Source organism: Raphanus sativus, chromosome 8 (genome assembly GCF_000801105.2).
Source record: "Raphanus sativus cultivar WK10039 chromosome 8, ASM80110v3, whole genome shotgun sequence".
Lineage (NCBI taxonomy): Eukaryota > Viridiplantae > Streptophyta > Magnoliopsida > Brassicales > Brassicaceae > Raphanus > Raphanus sativus.
Genome location: NC_079518.1, coordinates 369,947 through 386,904, shown reverse-complemented (window position 1 = coordinate 386,904; position 16,958 = coordinate 369,947). Strand labels below are relative to the sequence as shown.

The 16,958-nt window shown below is 34.4% G+C and overlaps 2 protein-coding genes and 1 long non-coding RNA gene across 3 annotated transcripts; 1 reads left to right on the top strand and 2 right to left on the bottom strand.

Moving 5' to 3' along the window:
• The first annotated feature begins 5,153 nt into the window (after positions 1-5,153).
• Positions 5,154-6,053, top strand: LOC108819624 (uncharacterized). The gene has a single exon (XM_018592677.1). It carries the CDS (start codon positions 5,154-5,156, stop codon positions 6,051-6,053), a length of 900 nt encoding a protein of 299 aa, XP_018448179.1.
• Positions 6,054-7,992: 1,939 nt separating this feature from the next.
• LOC130498672 (uncharacterized) lies at positions 7,993-8,468 on the bottom strand. Its single transcript, XR_008937618.1, has 2 exons — positions 8,258-8,468; positions 7,993-8,175 (listed from the first exon to the last, which is right to left on the bottom strand). It is a non-coding gene; the product is annotated as an uncharacterized LOC130498672 (long non-coding RNA).
• A 2,845-nt stretch (positions 8,469-11,313) lies between these two features.
• LOC108820916 (pre-mRNA-processing factor 19 homolog 1-like) lies at positions 11,314-15,768 on the bottom strand. The gene is given in 19 exon segments (XM_018593946.2): positions 11,314-11,662; positions 11,758-11,828; positions 11,965-12,016; positions 12,104-12,188; positions 12,276-12,353; positions 12,463-12,579; positions 12,731-12,835; positions 12,926-13,000; positions 13,493-13,552; positions 13,648-13,743; positions 13,838-13,954; positions 14,140-14,261; positions 14,356-14,497; positions 14,672-14,758; positions 15,061-15,123; positions 15,224-15,268; positions 15,271-15,300; positions 15,434-15,519; positions 15,600-15,768. Coding segments are annotated over 19 exon segments (1,572 nt in total). The 5' UTR covers positions 15,613-15,768; the 3' UTR covers positions 11,314-11,534.
• Positions 15,769-16,958: the final 1,190 nt, after the last annotated feature.

Genomic DNA, 16,958 nt, shown 5'->3' with positions numbered 1-16,958 from the left:
ATTTTACATATTGAATAAAATATAAGAGATATTTTATGTTTTAAAAATATATAAATATGTAAAATTTAGTTTAAAAAAATATTTTCATTTCACATACAAAATATCAAAAAATAATTTAGACTAGTTAACATTAGTAGAGAAATTAAGGCTTAAAATCCATAAGTATTTAAATGTCTACTTTATACAATGAAATTAAAATTTAAATAAAAAATAAACCAAAAGTAAAATACCAAATTGTAATAGATTATAGATACCAAATGACATCAACTAATTTTTGTTTTCTCAATCATCGTTTATGTAACATCCCGAGTTGTGATATGTGAAAAGGCTTAAGAGAATTGATTTGGCTACCTATGTCACCAAAGTTGACTTACCTTTTCCGGAGCACATCCTGAAAGAACTCCAGAGTTAAGCGTGCTTGAGCTGGAGTAGTGGAAGGATGGGTGACCTATCGGGAAGTGATTCGCGATAGCGTGCGAGTGAAGCCAAAGCACGGGGAAAGGTCGGGTGGTGATTGCAGGGTCAGTAAACAATGATTTCGAGCGTTGAAAAATTAACGACCGACCGTCGGATGGGATGGGGCCCACGGGCCGAGAGAGCGGGCGTGGGTGGCCCATTAGCCGTGGGCGGGTCGGGGCGTTACAAGTGGTATCAGAGCTAGTTAGCTGTCTCAGTTCTGACCTGAGAGGCGTCTTGAGACCTGTCGTGGGACGCAACGAGGGCGTTGCGTTCTTTGAGAGGGGGTGAATTGTAACATCCCGAGTTGTGATATGTGAAAAGGCTTAAGAGAATTGATTTGGCTACCTATGTCACCAAAGTTGACTTACCTTTTCCGGAGCACATCCTGAAAGAACTCCAGAGTTAAGCGTGCTTGAGCTGGAGTAGTGGAAGGATGGGTGACCTATCGGGAAGTGATTCGCGATAGCGTGCGAGTGAAGCCAAAGCACGGGGAAAGGTCGGGTGGTGATTGCAGGATCAGTAAACAATGATTTCGAGCGTTGAAAAATTAACGACCGACCGTCGGATGGGATGGAACCCACGGGCCGAGAGAGCGGGCGTGGGTGGCCCATTAGCCGTGGGCGGGTCGAGGCGTTACAGTTTATTTCATTGTACATGTAGTATAGTAAAATATTCATCAAAATCTAAAATTCACAAATAAAAATCAAAACTATAAATATAATGTAAATGATATTCACGATAAATAAAAAAGAAACGAAAAAACATAAAAAATCAAAGGACATATATAGTAAAAAAAACTGAGTCAAATGACATACATAGTTGGCAACAGAGGAAGAAGATAATATAAAACTAAAATTTTAACTTCTTATTTAGAATACCAAATATATTTTAATAATTTTTTTAATATCTATTGGGTCAACCATAAGTTCAACCAGTAGCCGGATACCAGGTTTTAAGTTTTTTTTTTGTGAATTTTATCGGATTTTAAATATATTTTATCCTAAAATGGATTATATATCGAATTACCGGATTTATCGATTTGACCTGAATTTGAAAAGAAGGAACCTTGTTTGCATGACAGATTGTCGTTAATGGACCACTCGTTGTCCTAATAATAATTAATACAAAACCAATTATGTTTTGTATTGAAAGATATTTAAGTATTTGAAGTTTTAGATATAATTTTTACATCCAAAATTCACAAACTTAGATAATAAATAAAAAAAATTATAGATGAGATTTTTTTGGTCAAACTAGATCCCTTTATATCGGAATTTGAATATATATATGCATAGCTTAAATTAGACGTGTTTTAATTTGTGATTCATCTATAAATGTACTTCTCTACCTCTAATTTTGAAAACACCATTATTTCACAATCGAAGATGAAAGTTGCTTTCAAACTTTGGCTTATTGGTTTTTTTATGCTCACAATTTTTCTGTTCGGTTTGTATTTTGATTTACAACTTTATTAATATATAATAGAATCCTTCTAATATAAATTTTATTGATGTGGTTTAATTATACACCTATATAAATTGTATGTCTATTTCTGTAATATCGAGTTTAATGATTTTTTAAGATGTTTTAGACTTTCAGTTTTTCTCTATTTGTGAAGGAAATTCTCCAAACATATATTTTACAAAACAATGATTTTCTGTTTTAAATATAAAAACTAAGATTATGTTTTTATTGTTATAATAATAGGTGAAACGGCGATTGCTCCGAAAGTAAAAGGTGGCAAGCAATGTAATAGGGTATTACGAAATAAAAGTGGAACATGTCCCTACCAGGTGTGTCAAGCCGAATGTGCCAAAAGGCATAAAGAAGGGGTAGGCAGTTGCACAACTAATCCAATAGACAAAAAAAAGCGATGTGTATGTCATTATCTGTGCGCTCGCTGATTTTTTTATCTACACAAGCACTCAAATAATATTGGGTTATAATATTATCATTTCTTTGTCAAAGAAAATAAAAAAGTTTAAATATGTTGTTGGTTTTCTGGGATAATAAGGTGTGTTCAATGTTTTAAAATCCGATCCGACCACTATATCGAACGACTAACTGGATTACAAAATTATTGGATCGACCGTTGGCAAACCACAAATTAATAAATTACTAGATTTCTTTATATAATAATATTTTACATATTGAAAAAAAATATAAGAGATATTTTATGTTTTTAATATATATAAAAATACGTAAATTTAGTTTTTTTCATTTCACATACAAAATATCAAAAAATAATTTAGACTAGACAACATTAGTGAAAAAAATAAGGCTTAAAATCCATAAGTATTTAAATGTCTACTTTGAATAATGAAATGAAAATTTAAATCCAAAATAAACCAAAAGTAAAATATCAAATTGTAATAGATTATTGATACCAAATGACATCAACTAATTTTTTTTTCTCAATCATCGTTTATTTCATTGTACATGTAGTATAGTAAAATATTCATCAAAATCTAAAATTCACAAATAAAAATCAAAACTACAAATATAATGTAAGTGATATTCACGATAAACAAAAAAGAAATAAAAAACATAAAAAGTCGAAGGACATACATAGTAAAAAAAACTGAGTCAAATGACATATATAGTTGGAAACAGAGGAAGAAGATAGTATAAAACTAAAAATTTAACTTCTTATTTAAAATACCAAATATATTTTAACATTTTTTTAATATCTATTGGGTAAACCACAAGTTTAACCAGTAGTCAGATACCAGGTGTTAATTTTTTTTGTAAATGTTATTGGATTTTTAAATATATTTTATTTTTTAGATTACATATCGAATTACCGGATTTATCGATTCGACCCGAATTCGAAAAGAAGGAACCCTGTTTGCATGACAGATTGTCGTTAATGGACCACTCGTTGTCCTAATAGACTATATTAGTGAAAATGGCAATTTCACAATAATTAAATAATTTATTAATTTTAATTATTTTAATATATATTAATTCGCAAGAATGTAAAGACCATCATTTAGTTAGCTTGTAATATGTATAAAGGTTATTAATTACTTTCATGACAGTATGTTTGATGCAAGTGTTTTTCTACATATTAAGTAGTCTCTATGATCTAGAAAATAAGATTTTCTAGAGTTTTTTATGTTTATTAAAATATATATTAAATATTTACAACTTAATTTACTATTTATTTTTCTATACACTTTCTAATAATTACTTTCCAATAAAATTTAATCAATTCAAATATTCACAATTAATATTTTTCAAAAGTATATAAAAATATCTTAAAATTTTTAAAAAAATATTTCCGTAGAAAAAGAATAAAATCTAAAAAAATTTACTTTCAAAAACGGAAAAGTAGTACTGAATATTGTTTGTTGTATAACAAGGTTTGTGAAGTTTAATATAGGAAACATTAATTACAACATTTCAGATATTTTCCTTTGTATTCCTTTACCTTTCAAACATGTATGTATATGATAGTAATATGAATATTTTTTGAGACTTTGTATTGTTTACGTAGTTTTATATAGTAGCCGCCATGATAATCTAATACTCCCTCTGTTTCATAATATTTGATGTTATGCCTCAATGCACAAAGATTAAGAAAATTACATTTTTTTAAAAAGGTATTTCATATATATAATTTTAAAGTCAATTGACCAATTATAAAAAAGATAGATTAATCTAATTGGTTGAACAGTTTCCAATAAAGTTAAAGTAATCTTAAAATCTCAAAACTTCATGTAAATTGAAACAAAACAATTCTTCTAAAACATCATCTATATTGAAACGGAGGGAGTATTATAGAAATCTTGCAGCTAGGTTAGCTAAAGCAGGGGGATTCTATTAATGGAGAATTGGCGGGTTTCTTCGAAGGAAAGAAAGGGCTAAGACAGGGGGATTCTATTTCTCCATATCTCTTCATTATGCTTATGGAAGTTCTTTCCCGTCTATTAGACAAGGCAGAATCTGATGGTTCGTACAGACTTCATCCACTGTGTGCTTCTCCAAAACTAACCCACCTACTGTTCGCCGATGACCTGTTAGTCTTTTCGGATGGTTCTCGGGCTTCAACTACAGGTATAAAGGAAGTGATGGATCAGTTTAAGGATTGGTCGGGACTGGTAACAAATGAGTCGAAATCAGAGATTTTTTATGGGGGTTACACGGACACTCAAGCCACGGTCCTGAGTGATTTATCGGGTTTTCGTCGTGGTAGTTTCCCTACAAGATATCTTGGTCTCCCGCTTAGCCCAAAGAAGATCTCCGCAGCTACTTTGCAGCCTTTCATTGACCGGATAACCTCAAAATTACACTCTTGGACAGTAAAGTTTCTATCCTTTGCCGGAAAGGTAATGATGATATCATCGGTAATTTATGGTATGGTTAATTTTTGGAGTTCTGTGTTTGTGCTCCCGAAGTCCTTTTATGCTAAGGTGGACTCTCTGTGCTCGGGTTTTCTGTGGAAGAATAGCACAAACTCGTCTGCGGGTGCAAGAGTGGCTTGGAAACATATATGTACGCCTAAAAAGGAAGGTGGCCTCGGTATCAGACTGCTTGAAGAGTTTGAGATGGTCTTTAGGCTGAAGCGCCTCTGGTTATTTTTCTATGGATCAGGCTCCCTTTGGGTTCCTTGGATTAAGGAAAACAGGTTCAATGGAAGGAGTCTATGGCTTATAAATGATGCGCCAAGGTTCTCAAGTGCAGTGAGGAGTATGCTCCAACTAAAGGATCAACTTCATAACTTTCTGCGATGTAGCATCGGAGATGGCAACACAGCCTTGTTTTGGTACGACTATTGGACGGAGTTGGGTCCATTGTATCTTCTGTTCGGAACCACGGGCCCCCGATCACTTAGGATTCCCCTTCGTGCCACTGTCTCTCAATCAGTGAGCAATGGCCATTGGAATCTCCCTCCGGCTCGCTCTGATTTTGCGGAAACACTTCAGATAATTCTATCTACAATGCCGGTTCCTAGATCAGATAACAATGATGATGTTTATTTGTGGAGAAACCACTCCGGGGGCTTTGGACCTTCTTTTTCTTCGCGAGTTACATGGGAGAGATTGAGAGTTGTTAATCATGTGGTCCCGTGGCACTCTGTAGTATGGTTCAAAGAGGAAATCCCTCGTTGCTCATTCATCTCTTGGACAGCGTTTCTTGGTAGGCTTCCTACTCGGGATCGACTGTTATCATGGGGTCTTTCGGTTCCTCCAGGTTGTGCTCTCTGTTCTTCAGCGGATGAATCTATAAGTCATTTGTTTTTTATCTGTCCGGTTGCGGTTGCTACTTGGAATTGTTTCTGTGGCAGGTACTTGGCGTCAAGGCCATCCTCCCTTAATGACGTCGTTCTTCTCTGCCAGCAACTAACCGGAACTCATTCGGCGCGTGCTAGGGTGGTGCTCAAGCTTCTCAACCAAGTCATCATCTACATCCTGTGGCGTGAGAGGAACAACCGCATCTTCATGGGAATCGCATCAACTCAGGAGACAATCTTCCGTAAGGTGGACCGTGCCATGCGTGATCGTCTCCTATCCCTTTCTCGGCCTTCTGCTTCATCTCATTCTCCATCTTTGCTTGAGCTGTATCTTTGGTTTCTATCTCCCTATAGTTAATTCTACTCTCTCTGGTTTGCTCTTTCCTTTGCTCCTTTTTTCTCTCCTTTCTTCTGTAATAAGTTGTGATTCACAACAATGTAAAACTCAAAAAAGTGGTATAAATCTTAACATTTAGATCAAAAAAAAAAAAAAAAAGGTTAGCTAAAGCACTCTCCTTGCCCCCGCTAAACCCAGTCTCGATTCTCCACTTGCCCATTTTATCCACTGTTTTTATTTAAGCAAAAAAAAAGATAATCTAATATCTTCTTCTTTTTTTTTTGGTAAAAGTGAAAATCGGATAGCTTCTTGAGAGTTAATAGTGTCATTATGATGTTTTGGATGATGAAACTCCTTCGGTTTTCTCAAGATCACGTTGTTTTGCTCGTTCCATTTTCCGCTTTCGTCAATCTCCAAGTGCTGCGCGGTTTAGAGAACATTTGTTTAAGTTTAGGCATGATTATATTTTATATCTTTTTTCCAATTGATTGGTCCATCTGTATATAACTTTAGCCAAGCTTTTAACACGCATAATTTGTCTTTACACATTACATGAAATCTATTACACATGTTTGACATTTTCGTATCATTCACTTATGCATTAACTTTTTCTATAGATAGAAGAGAATACTATCGTCTGGAATACTACTCTCATTAGTGTTCAAGAAATTGATAAAAGTTACTGTATTTTTTTTTCTTATTCCAGGGCTGCTCAATAGAAACAGGAACCTATGGGGCAAAAATAAAATTAGACCCTTCCCATTAATATTTTTTAAATAATAGTATTAAAAATAAATATTTAAAATTATCATAAAATAGCTATTATATCTGTTTTCGTTTGATATTTTATTAATAAATATTTACTATTATCTGGTTTAAATTTTAGTTATACATATTAATAAAATGAATAAATTAACAAAAAAATAAAAATAAATCTTTTGAGTCAAGCCTGGGGCGGTGACACTGACAGCTCCAAGCAACACTATGTTCATTTGATTGCATGCCAACTTTAGGCCATCATTATCGGTGTGTTTTACACAAGTCCTTAGGTGGTGGGAGGTGATGAGGTCCTACATTATTGGCAAAACCAAGATTAAATGTCGTTAATTAACAAACATTTATAAAGAATTGCTTGCACTATTCGCGGGTTCCACCGATACATGGTGGTCCGCGATTAGTTGATTTATTTTTTTTACAGACAAAAAAATAAAAAATAAAAAATAAAAATCTTTTTCCTAAGGACATCTACCGATAATGATGCCCTTAGAGCATCTCCATTGAAAGATTGTGGGGGGAGGTTCACACGTTTCCCAAAAAAATAAATAATATAATATGCATTTGATGATGAACCTGAGCCTTGGGAGTTCAGTAGGATGAACTCGGTTCTTAACTGTTCCGCGGGCCCTACGACAGGTGTCGGCCCGCGATAGGTTTGAGTATTTTTTTTTTTTTTTTTTTTTAGAAAAAAGAAAAGTCAAACGAAAAAAAAATTAAAATAATGTAAAACTACCTAGGGAATCGAGATTGGAGAGATTTGCTGATGGAGGTGCTCTTATACTTCAGATGCGGAAAAATTGATGTGACATCTCATTGTAATAGAAGCTACATGTCACACGCCAAACACATTGGTCGCAGCTGAAATGTATTTTTGGGAATAATTTTTTTCTGAATGCTTAATTCATATATTCCAAAAATTATTCACTAGTGTTACGATGAAAAACTCCAAAAATTATTCACCCGAAAAATGAAAGAATATTTTATTTCATAACATTCCATATTGTTCGACAGAAAAAAATTAACTTTCATTTGAAAAATCATTCTAAATCGAAACGGTTTGGACTAAGTGGAATGATTATTGTATTCATTTTATATATTCATTTCATTTGTAACCAGTTACACACTTGCACCCATTATAGTTCCAATAACTTCCCCACATGAACCATTCATATACACCACAATATGCTTTTGGTAAATATATACGTATATGATGCATTACCCCATGGCAAGAGCGGTAACAGGATTACCAAAAAGAGAAAAAAGAATCTAATACGGTTAGCTCCGGCGAACTTCGACGCTATCCCTATAACGGCTGCTAAGATCGAGAATGTAAGGAAGAAGGGGGTTGCTCCATTGCCTACAAAACCTAAGCAATAACTAACAACATCGAATAAATTATTTAAAATGGTCAAATGTACGAATAGAGAGAGACGTGAAGAAGAGTTTACTTGGGTGGTTGGTCTGGCCGTTGATGTATTTATTAACACACCAACTAGCGAAACCAAGTACAATAAGGTACATAACCAGATTCAAGAGCAGCAATGGTGCTGCTATGTTCCTTCCGACCGGCGTCACCATTTTTCAATGTCCTCGTTTCCCCTTTATTCAACTCCTCTGGTCTCTACTTCTTTGCAACTCTTATCCAACAGAAGCTCTACTTGTTCGGTGATGATCGATTGATAGGATATGTGACATATATAGTTTATATACACAAAGCTTAAGGTCGTTTCTTGGCGAGGAGCACGTGCCATGCACAGAGGACCTTCTTTGTTTAGCTGGTTACAGGTGGTGGGAACACGTGTTTTGTATTCCAAAGTGTTGGATAATATCCAGTGTTGTCATTCAGCTCGAATCTCCAAGTGAACTCTTTTATATGATCTTCTTATGCTTTATCATATTAAACGTTCGAGGCTACCATATATTGGTAAGTATCGTCAACAATTATTTATAATAGTTCGCCTGGCGTTAATTAACGTTCATATATTTTGAACCGCATATTGATTGGCTATGTAATATTGAATTCTTTTACATTTTATACAGGTTTGGATAGGTCTAGAAGTCATTTTTCTTTTTTTTGTAACTTAATTTAGAAGTCATATTCTGTTTAAGATTTTAACAAAAATCATTTTAAAACTATAATTATGGTAGATGGTACTGATTATTGTTTTGGTGTATAACAAGGTTTGTGAAGTTAAATGTCGGAGAAGTTACAACGTTTCAGATGCTTTCCTTTTTACTTCTTTGCCTTTCAAACATATATATATATATATATATATACACATATATGATGATAGTAATATGAATATCTATGAGACTTATATAAAATTTTATATAGCAGTAGCCATGATAATCTGCTTTTTTGAGGATTAGTGTCTTTTATGATGTTTTGGATGATGAAACACCTCCAGTTTTCTCAAGGTCCTGTTGTCTTGCTCGTTCCATTTTCCGCTTTCGCCATTCTTCCAATGCTGTGTGGTTTAGAGAACATTTGTGAGTGACAGATCAAAACCCTCTTCGTATGTATTTTTTTTGTTTCTGATCTAAATCAAATAGCATAGACAACAAAAGATTATTGTTGACAGTTTTTTACCTTTCAAGCTTGATTCCTCGTTTGTGGGGAGAAAAGCTTTAGGCCGTTTAGACAAATCAACGGCTGTGTTCTGCTTCACCTCTTTCTGCTGCTCTGTTTCACGTCCTGCAGATGCCTCCTGTTGGATTTCTTTGACCTATCATTCAAAGACAGATAGTGATGGCATATTTGGCTTTGCAAAAAAAATGCCACGGTAATGTAAACAGTGTAAGTTTACGTACTCTTTTGATGAGCTCTAAAGGTTGCATGGCAAGCCTAATCTCTCGGGCCTCCTTGATATACCGAAGCCGAGCTGCATTTATCAAAGGGTGCGGTATGGTGAAGGAATGAAACAAGGAAAGCCAAAAAGAACAAAACATTTAAGAACACAATGTCAAAAGCAAGACAACAGTTTCCATGGACAATGAGCACAACAACTCCAAGTGATCAGTTCAACAGGCAGAATCTAAAGTATTCTTCAAATCCATTCTCAGCTTTGTAGAAGCAACACATACGAGAAAGAGAGATCAGATCGCAACAAACCTGAAATGATTCGGGGAGAGGAAGAAGAAGAAGATGGCGATGAAGTGAAAAAGCCGCGAAGGAGGAAGAGGAAGATGAGCACGTTGACGATCGTCAGAGCTATTGTTGCCTTCTTGAAGGAAAACCTCTTTCGACATTGATGATAAATATGATCCATCTTTTTTTCTTAATTGTGGTCTTTCTATAGGATTTGATTTCACAAAAAAAACTTGGAATTTATGAAGAATCACAAATCCTCTTCTTCTACAGACTAAAACAGGTGTTTGACTTTGTTTTTCTTTTTTTTGTTAAATCTTTGATTGGACTATTTAATTTTTAAATATCTTTCCTTTTTAGGTAACAATTTAATTATTTTACATTAAAAAGTGTAAATATCTTGATTATGTGACATGAATCCAAACATTTCTTACCTTCTTTCACTTTAATTAAATTGAACTATATTATCTTCTGAAATTGAAATATTTACTTAGCTAAATGGTTGTATCACTGATGAACCAACTATATATGTCTTACTTTGGGCATGAGTTCTATGTTCTTTTAAATAGATTGGTCCATCTGTATTAAATAGATTATCTGTTTCAAAAAAAATCTATCTTTTTACATTTTCAATACATGTTTTATTTTCTAATTACAAACTTCAAAATTAATTACATTTATTAAATTTTTATTGACTTAAAATTATAGAAAAATATAATCACAAAAAATTATGCATACATACATATATAAAATTTAATATATTTTATTAATATGATTGAAAAGTTTAAAATATGTAACATTTTGAAACATAGGAAGTAATAGTTTGATATACTTCTATTTAATGCATGATTAATTAAATAAAAATGATATAAATAAAAGTTTATTGGTTATTTAAAAAGGTAAAAATAGATTTGATATATATAAAGTTACAATAAAGTTGTAACATGAGACTTATTTTTATTTTGAAACAAAATAATGAAGTTAAGATAACATTTATTATGAAACCGAAAGAATATATTTTTATTTAGAAAACTTACAAAAAATAGTTTTATTTATTTATTTTTGTAGCTAAAATTCTACATAAAAAATATATGCAGCACTAATTTACAACAGAGTATATACAGCTCATTCCAATCAAACTTTATTCTGTCTTAGTTATATTATTTATTTCACTTATACTCCCTCTGTACCATTTTAAGTGGTGTTTAAGGTTTTTACACAAAGATTAAGAAAATACAAATTTCTATGCAATTTATCTTGGTTACATAAAATTGCATTAAATAAAATCAGTCTAACCAATAAGAAAAACATTTAATATTTTGTAATTGGTTGAAAGTTTCAATTGACATTAAATTTTATCTAGAAATGTGAAAACATCACTTATAATGGAACAAAATAAAAATGCTTAAACATCACTTAAAATGGTACATGGAGAGTATCAAATTGATTAAACAACAGCGTAGAGAGATGTGACAAATTATTGCAAATTATAGTAAAATTAAAGAAATACAATATATTATTGTTGAAACAAGAATTTAGTTATTTTCTAGCAAATGATGCCCTAGTGGAAGGTTTAAGTTTCTATAAGAAAGCCAAGGCTCTGCTCTTGACGGTGAGACTTGAGAGGCATCTTCTATTCATGAATCTTGTGCAGAATCTTCAGTGCTGTCAGTGCTAGGTAAACCAAATATCCTGAGATTACGGTCCATTGAACCGACTGCTACGTATTTGGCGTCAGGACCAAACTTAACACATGTTGCTTTACCTGCAAGTTCATCATGAATTTACAATGTCTGCATAATAGACTTTAAAAAAGGAAGAGAAGAACAGTGACTCCAAAAGCTTAATCAAATGACATACCTGTACCGGACAGATCAGGAAGTGTCTTTACGGGGTTCCACTCTGCTTTTACACTCGCCGTTTGGAATACTCTGAAACGTTGAAATGCACAAGTGTTATTATTAGTCTGATCCGCAAGAGCAACATACACATATACACACACGGCATTTCTACTGACCACATGTTCTTAACTTTGCACAAGTTTCTTCAAATCAATGTAAACCTCACCTTATATCTGAAGCAGCAATGCCAAGATAAGATCCACTATGGTCAAACTCCACTGTAAAATAAATTTCATTCATGTCTTAGAAATGAATACCACAATCAACAAAATGGACTAGTGAGAGGTGCTCAGGTAGTTGAATACCTGAGTTTGCGTCTGGAAATTCAAATGTTCGGAAGTTCTTTAGCTTGCGCAAGTCCCACAATCTAACACCATCCAGCGCAGCAGTCTGAACAATGAAGAAAACAAAAATAGGTCAGTCAAAGTGGACGCCGGTGATATCGGTCTTTCTGTTTAGTTGAGTCAAAGTACCCACCGCGAGGAAATAGCCGTTTTCAGAGAATGATACAGATGTGATCTCTCCAGTGTGTCCACCGAACTTCGCCACGTTTGCCTATTAGCCAATAGAGAAAGATGAAATTAAAGTCGGAACAGATGGAGAATACTAAAACGTTTGATGATCTCAAGAGCTGATGGAGAAAGAAAATCAAGGGGATTTTTACCTGACTTTTTACATCCCAGATTTTGACAATAGACTGAGCAGTACCAGTTCCAAGAATGAGACCATCAGGATGGAAAGCAGCAGCCGTGTAATCCACCTTTTCGGAATCATCTGTTACCTGAAAAATAACAACAGGCATGAGAAAGACACGTCAAAGAAAAGTTTTTTTTCGCATCACTCATGTTTCCTATGCTTTCCATAAACACTGTATGAAGCGATAATCTGAAACTTGAAAAACAGGTATCAGACTGGATAAGAAGTTTGCGAACCTGGGCCAGGCATAAACCGGAGGACATGTCGTAGAAGCACCACGTACTGTCAAGCGATGCAGACACAAAGTATTTATTCGTTGCATGGACAGTGACAGCTCGCACCTGAAAAGCACATCATTGTTTTACGTTATAATAGAACAAAATGCAGTACTACAGGTAAAACTGTATGCGATTCTTCAATTTCATCCTTACTTCGGCAGAGTGATCTTTCAATGTATGTCTACAGGTATAGTTCCCATCCTCGGAACTCCCCCAGATACGGACTGTCTGCAGAGTGTCAAAACACCAAAATCAGACGAACAGTGATGCATATTATCATTAATCAAACTTAACACTGAGAGACCACAAACGTTCAATGGTACGAAAAACAAAGTTATGTATGGAATTCATCAAGCTAGGTATTAAACAAAGATAGCATCACGAGTTATAAGGTTAAGTCAACTTTTTATGGGGACGTGTAACACCAGGATCACTTTAGAATTTAGATAGTCTCATCAGTTTTGAAAGATGACATGATGATTTTTACAAGAACTAGATTTCACAGTCGCTGCGTGAGCAGCAACTAAAAGATTCTAGACTTTATATATACACGTTCATTTTCTCTATACTAGTTAAAACTTAAGATCATGCATTACTCAACAAAGAACGATAGAAATTCCAACAAAGATGTTTCACAAGCACTACACTACACACAGAAAAATTAAACAACCCATCGGATTTCAGGCCTGTATATACTAATATAATAATTGTCTGGATTACCTTGTCTGATGAAGCAGTCAAAACAAGATCGGTGTCACCTACAAACTTAATACTTGTAACCTGAAAAGGAAACAATGCATGTCAACTGTCAAGCACAAAATTAAAGAGGAAAGATTAGATGAAAAGATTAGAAAACTGCGGCAAAGTACAAAGACCTTCTTTGAATGACCAGTCAACGTTGACAAGATTTGTCCTGATGGACGATCAAAGAGAACGGCAGTTGTATCGATTCCTCCGGTCGCAATGACGTCCTGATTATCAATTCAATTCAGTGACTTTCCAGAACGGATAACAACATCAAGTGATAAGCGGAAAATGAAAAGGACCCAGTTATCAAAGTCAAACCTTAGAATGTAGGATATCCATTGAAAAAATACCAGGTTTGCTGGTCTTGTGAAGTGGATGGCTTGAGAGCTGTGTGAACTTCTCCAGATCATCAATTGAAGCCAATGTTGGAGGGATCTAGCGAGGCAACGAGGAAAAAGTATCAAGACAAAAGGGCCACGAGCAAAATCTAACAAAACACAAAATACAACTCCAGATCCATTGAACGGTATGAACAATAAAATACAGAGTTAGCATGTAATTCTCTCAAGAATTCTTCTTTCCAACCAAGATACTAAGATATCTGAAGCTAAATGTATTACCTGTCTCTTTTTACGTTGCTGGGAAAGAGCAGCATTACAATCTGTCAGTTCTGTAATAACTTCAGCCGAAATTCCAAGACGCATTTTCTTCGCGTCAGGACCTTGTTCACCATCATCAGCGGCTATTTAAAACATAGCAATTTTGTTACAAGATAATTGAAAACACAGCCAATTTATTTTGATAAGAAATGTTACAGGCATAATGTAGACGCATACCTCGTTTACCATTACTAAGAGTGGCATTCGCTGGGCCAACTTCGGGAGCTGCAGGTAACTGACTTTCAGCCTCTGAAAGCAATTGTCGTGCCTCGTCTCTTTCTTTTTTTAGCCTAGCAATCACACGACAAGCAGCATCATGCTGCAAAGAGAAGAAAAAGTGTACCCCCCCAAAAAATCCATCAATCACCTTTATTACTAATAATTAATGGAAACGTCCAGAAAATAATACTGAAGTAAATAAGCAATATTCATGAGTCATATATCAGGTGGGGGGCACAGGTAGTCAGGCAAAGGCAGTTGATAAAAAAATTACCTGATACAAAGCATGACTTAGCTCTTGCCTCGCAGTATGCAGTTGTTGTTCAAGTGAAAAATTTGTTAGCATCAAACCATCCCATTCCTGAAAGCACAAAATATAAATGAACATATGCATTTATTTTACAGAATTCAACATAATAGTGAAAACAATTGAACGAATGACTCAAGCACCAACTTTACTAATGAGTAGAGTGTTCATCCGCTATGTTAGATAAGCTTAAACAGAGACATGGACCTAGCCCTGTATAGTCTATCAAGTTCTTAGATCTACAGAGCTCTACTCTACATAATAATCCTTAATGGGCAGAAAAGAGGTTTTTCCAGATTCAACAAAGAAGTGAAGTATGGGAAAAAAAAATATCAGCAAACAATATAAAAGCTTACAGTTTGGAACGCTCCGAGCAATCCAGGGATGCTAGCTGTGTGTAATGGTTTTGGTTTTACAATCTGCAAAATGATCCCAAAGAGCGAATCAGGCTGTAATAAGTTTCTCCTCCAATTCCAAACACAGCTATATGAAAAAAAATAGTACCAGGAGTTGCATTACCTTTCCAGTTTTGATGGCAACAATGTCACCAATGGTGTGTGGTGTGGTTCACCAGTAACTGGACATTTCCCATAATCCTACAATGTACCGAAAGCACTTGACAAAATTATTACCATACAAGTATCAATGTCTGACTATAATGCATTATATCAACCTGATAAGGATCTTACTAGATAGGAATCTAATCACGGAGAAAAGCAAAGAGCTTACCGAGATGTGCGTCTCGATTAGCCGCTTCTCGTAGAGCAACCCAGTCTTCTTCGAAAGCACGGGCTCCACCGGAACTTCGCCGGAAACTATACGAGAGAAAACAAAACAAGAAATGTCACTAACAGACACCAGCCAGAGTCCTAGATTGGCAAAGAGTGTCACTTACTAGCACAGTTCATGTTAGTATGAACGAAGACGCAGCAACCAGAAGATCGATTGGAATTAAGAATACGCAACTCCTTAGTGGCTGAGCCAGGGTTTTGTCTACTCCGGTCCGGCGTTAACTAAACAAAACGCGGAAGACGAGAAGGAGGAGGAAACTAGACGGCGAGATCAAAGAGGCAAACAAAACAAAACAAAACAAAAAATGTTACGCCTTGGGCAAGTTCGATACTTTTTGCTATTAAGGATTTGGGCCTTTTGGTGGTTCAAAAAAAAGGACTTGGGCCTTTGTGATTGTGTGGTTGAATGTAGGCTTTTATAAAGCCCATTATTTAAACGTTGCCGTTATATTCTTTATAGAAAGAAACTGATAAATATGCAACAACAAAAATTCTAAATCATAATGAAGCATAACTGTTATTAACTGATGAGTGATACTGATACCACAGTTTTGCAACAATAATGGTCTTGATCATATATATATATATACGCGAAATGTTCCGGTCATTTGATTTATTTCTTATTGTTAAATTCTACTTTTTAGAATCTGTCTGAAAATGGTTGTTCAATATATTTGCGTGTGCAGAATTGCACTTAAACCTTTTGTTGAAGACGCTCATACATATCTCCAACGTATCGATTCATGGAATCAGCTTTGATCTCAAGCTGTTTCTTTTTCTTTCTGCCAACTAGCTATTTCCATTTCTCTTTTTAAATAGTTTATTGCAATTCCCTCGATTTCTTTGAATCTTGACTTGTATATATAAAATAAACAGTAAGATATATGCATTGTATTAAAACAGCCAGTCTGGAATCGAATCTCGGGTAAGGGGGGAGAGCTAACTAGATACTCATGCCAATGATTTCCAATGCTTCACACATATAACACATTACCCAAAAGTACTTTTAAAAGACTATGTTTTCTCTTACAAAGATTCATTAATTACTTGTTCAACGCTTATAAATAAAATATTTTTTTTAGAAAGAAAACAGAAGATATAATTTTTTTTTGTTGAAATAGTTTAGCTGTTTGTATTTTGTATAAGTGTATTAATGATGTTGTTATTAACATTCACACTAGAAATTGGCATGCGCGTTCCTCACGTTACCTCGATCAATATTCTGATCTATAAACTTGTCTTTTCATATGTTATTTCTGGTCGTTTCAATATTTGCTTATGGTTATGAGAAAAACAACAATATAAGAAAATGACAACTCGAAACATGCATGGTATGCTAAAAATATCACTATCGCAGAATTTTTATCCAGAGGAAACCATTTTCATATGAAATTTTTAGTTTTCGAATTTAGCTAAGCATCACGTAACTATTTTCATCATATAAAAAAAATATTTGACTTTGT

Excerpts from the sequence above, each read along its gene's own strand:
- LOC108819624 (XM_018592677.1), top strand. The coding sequence starts at position 5,154 with ATGCTCCAACTAAAGGATCAACTTCATAACTTTCTGCGATGTAGCATC.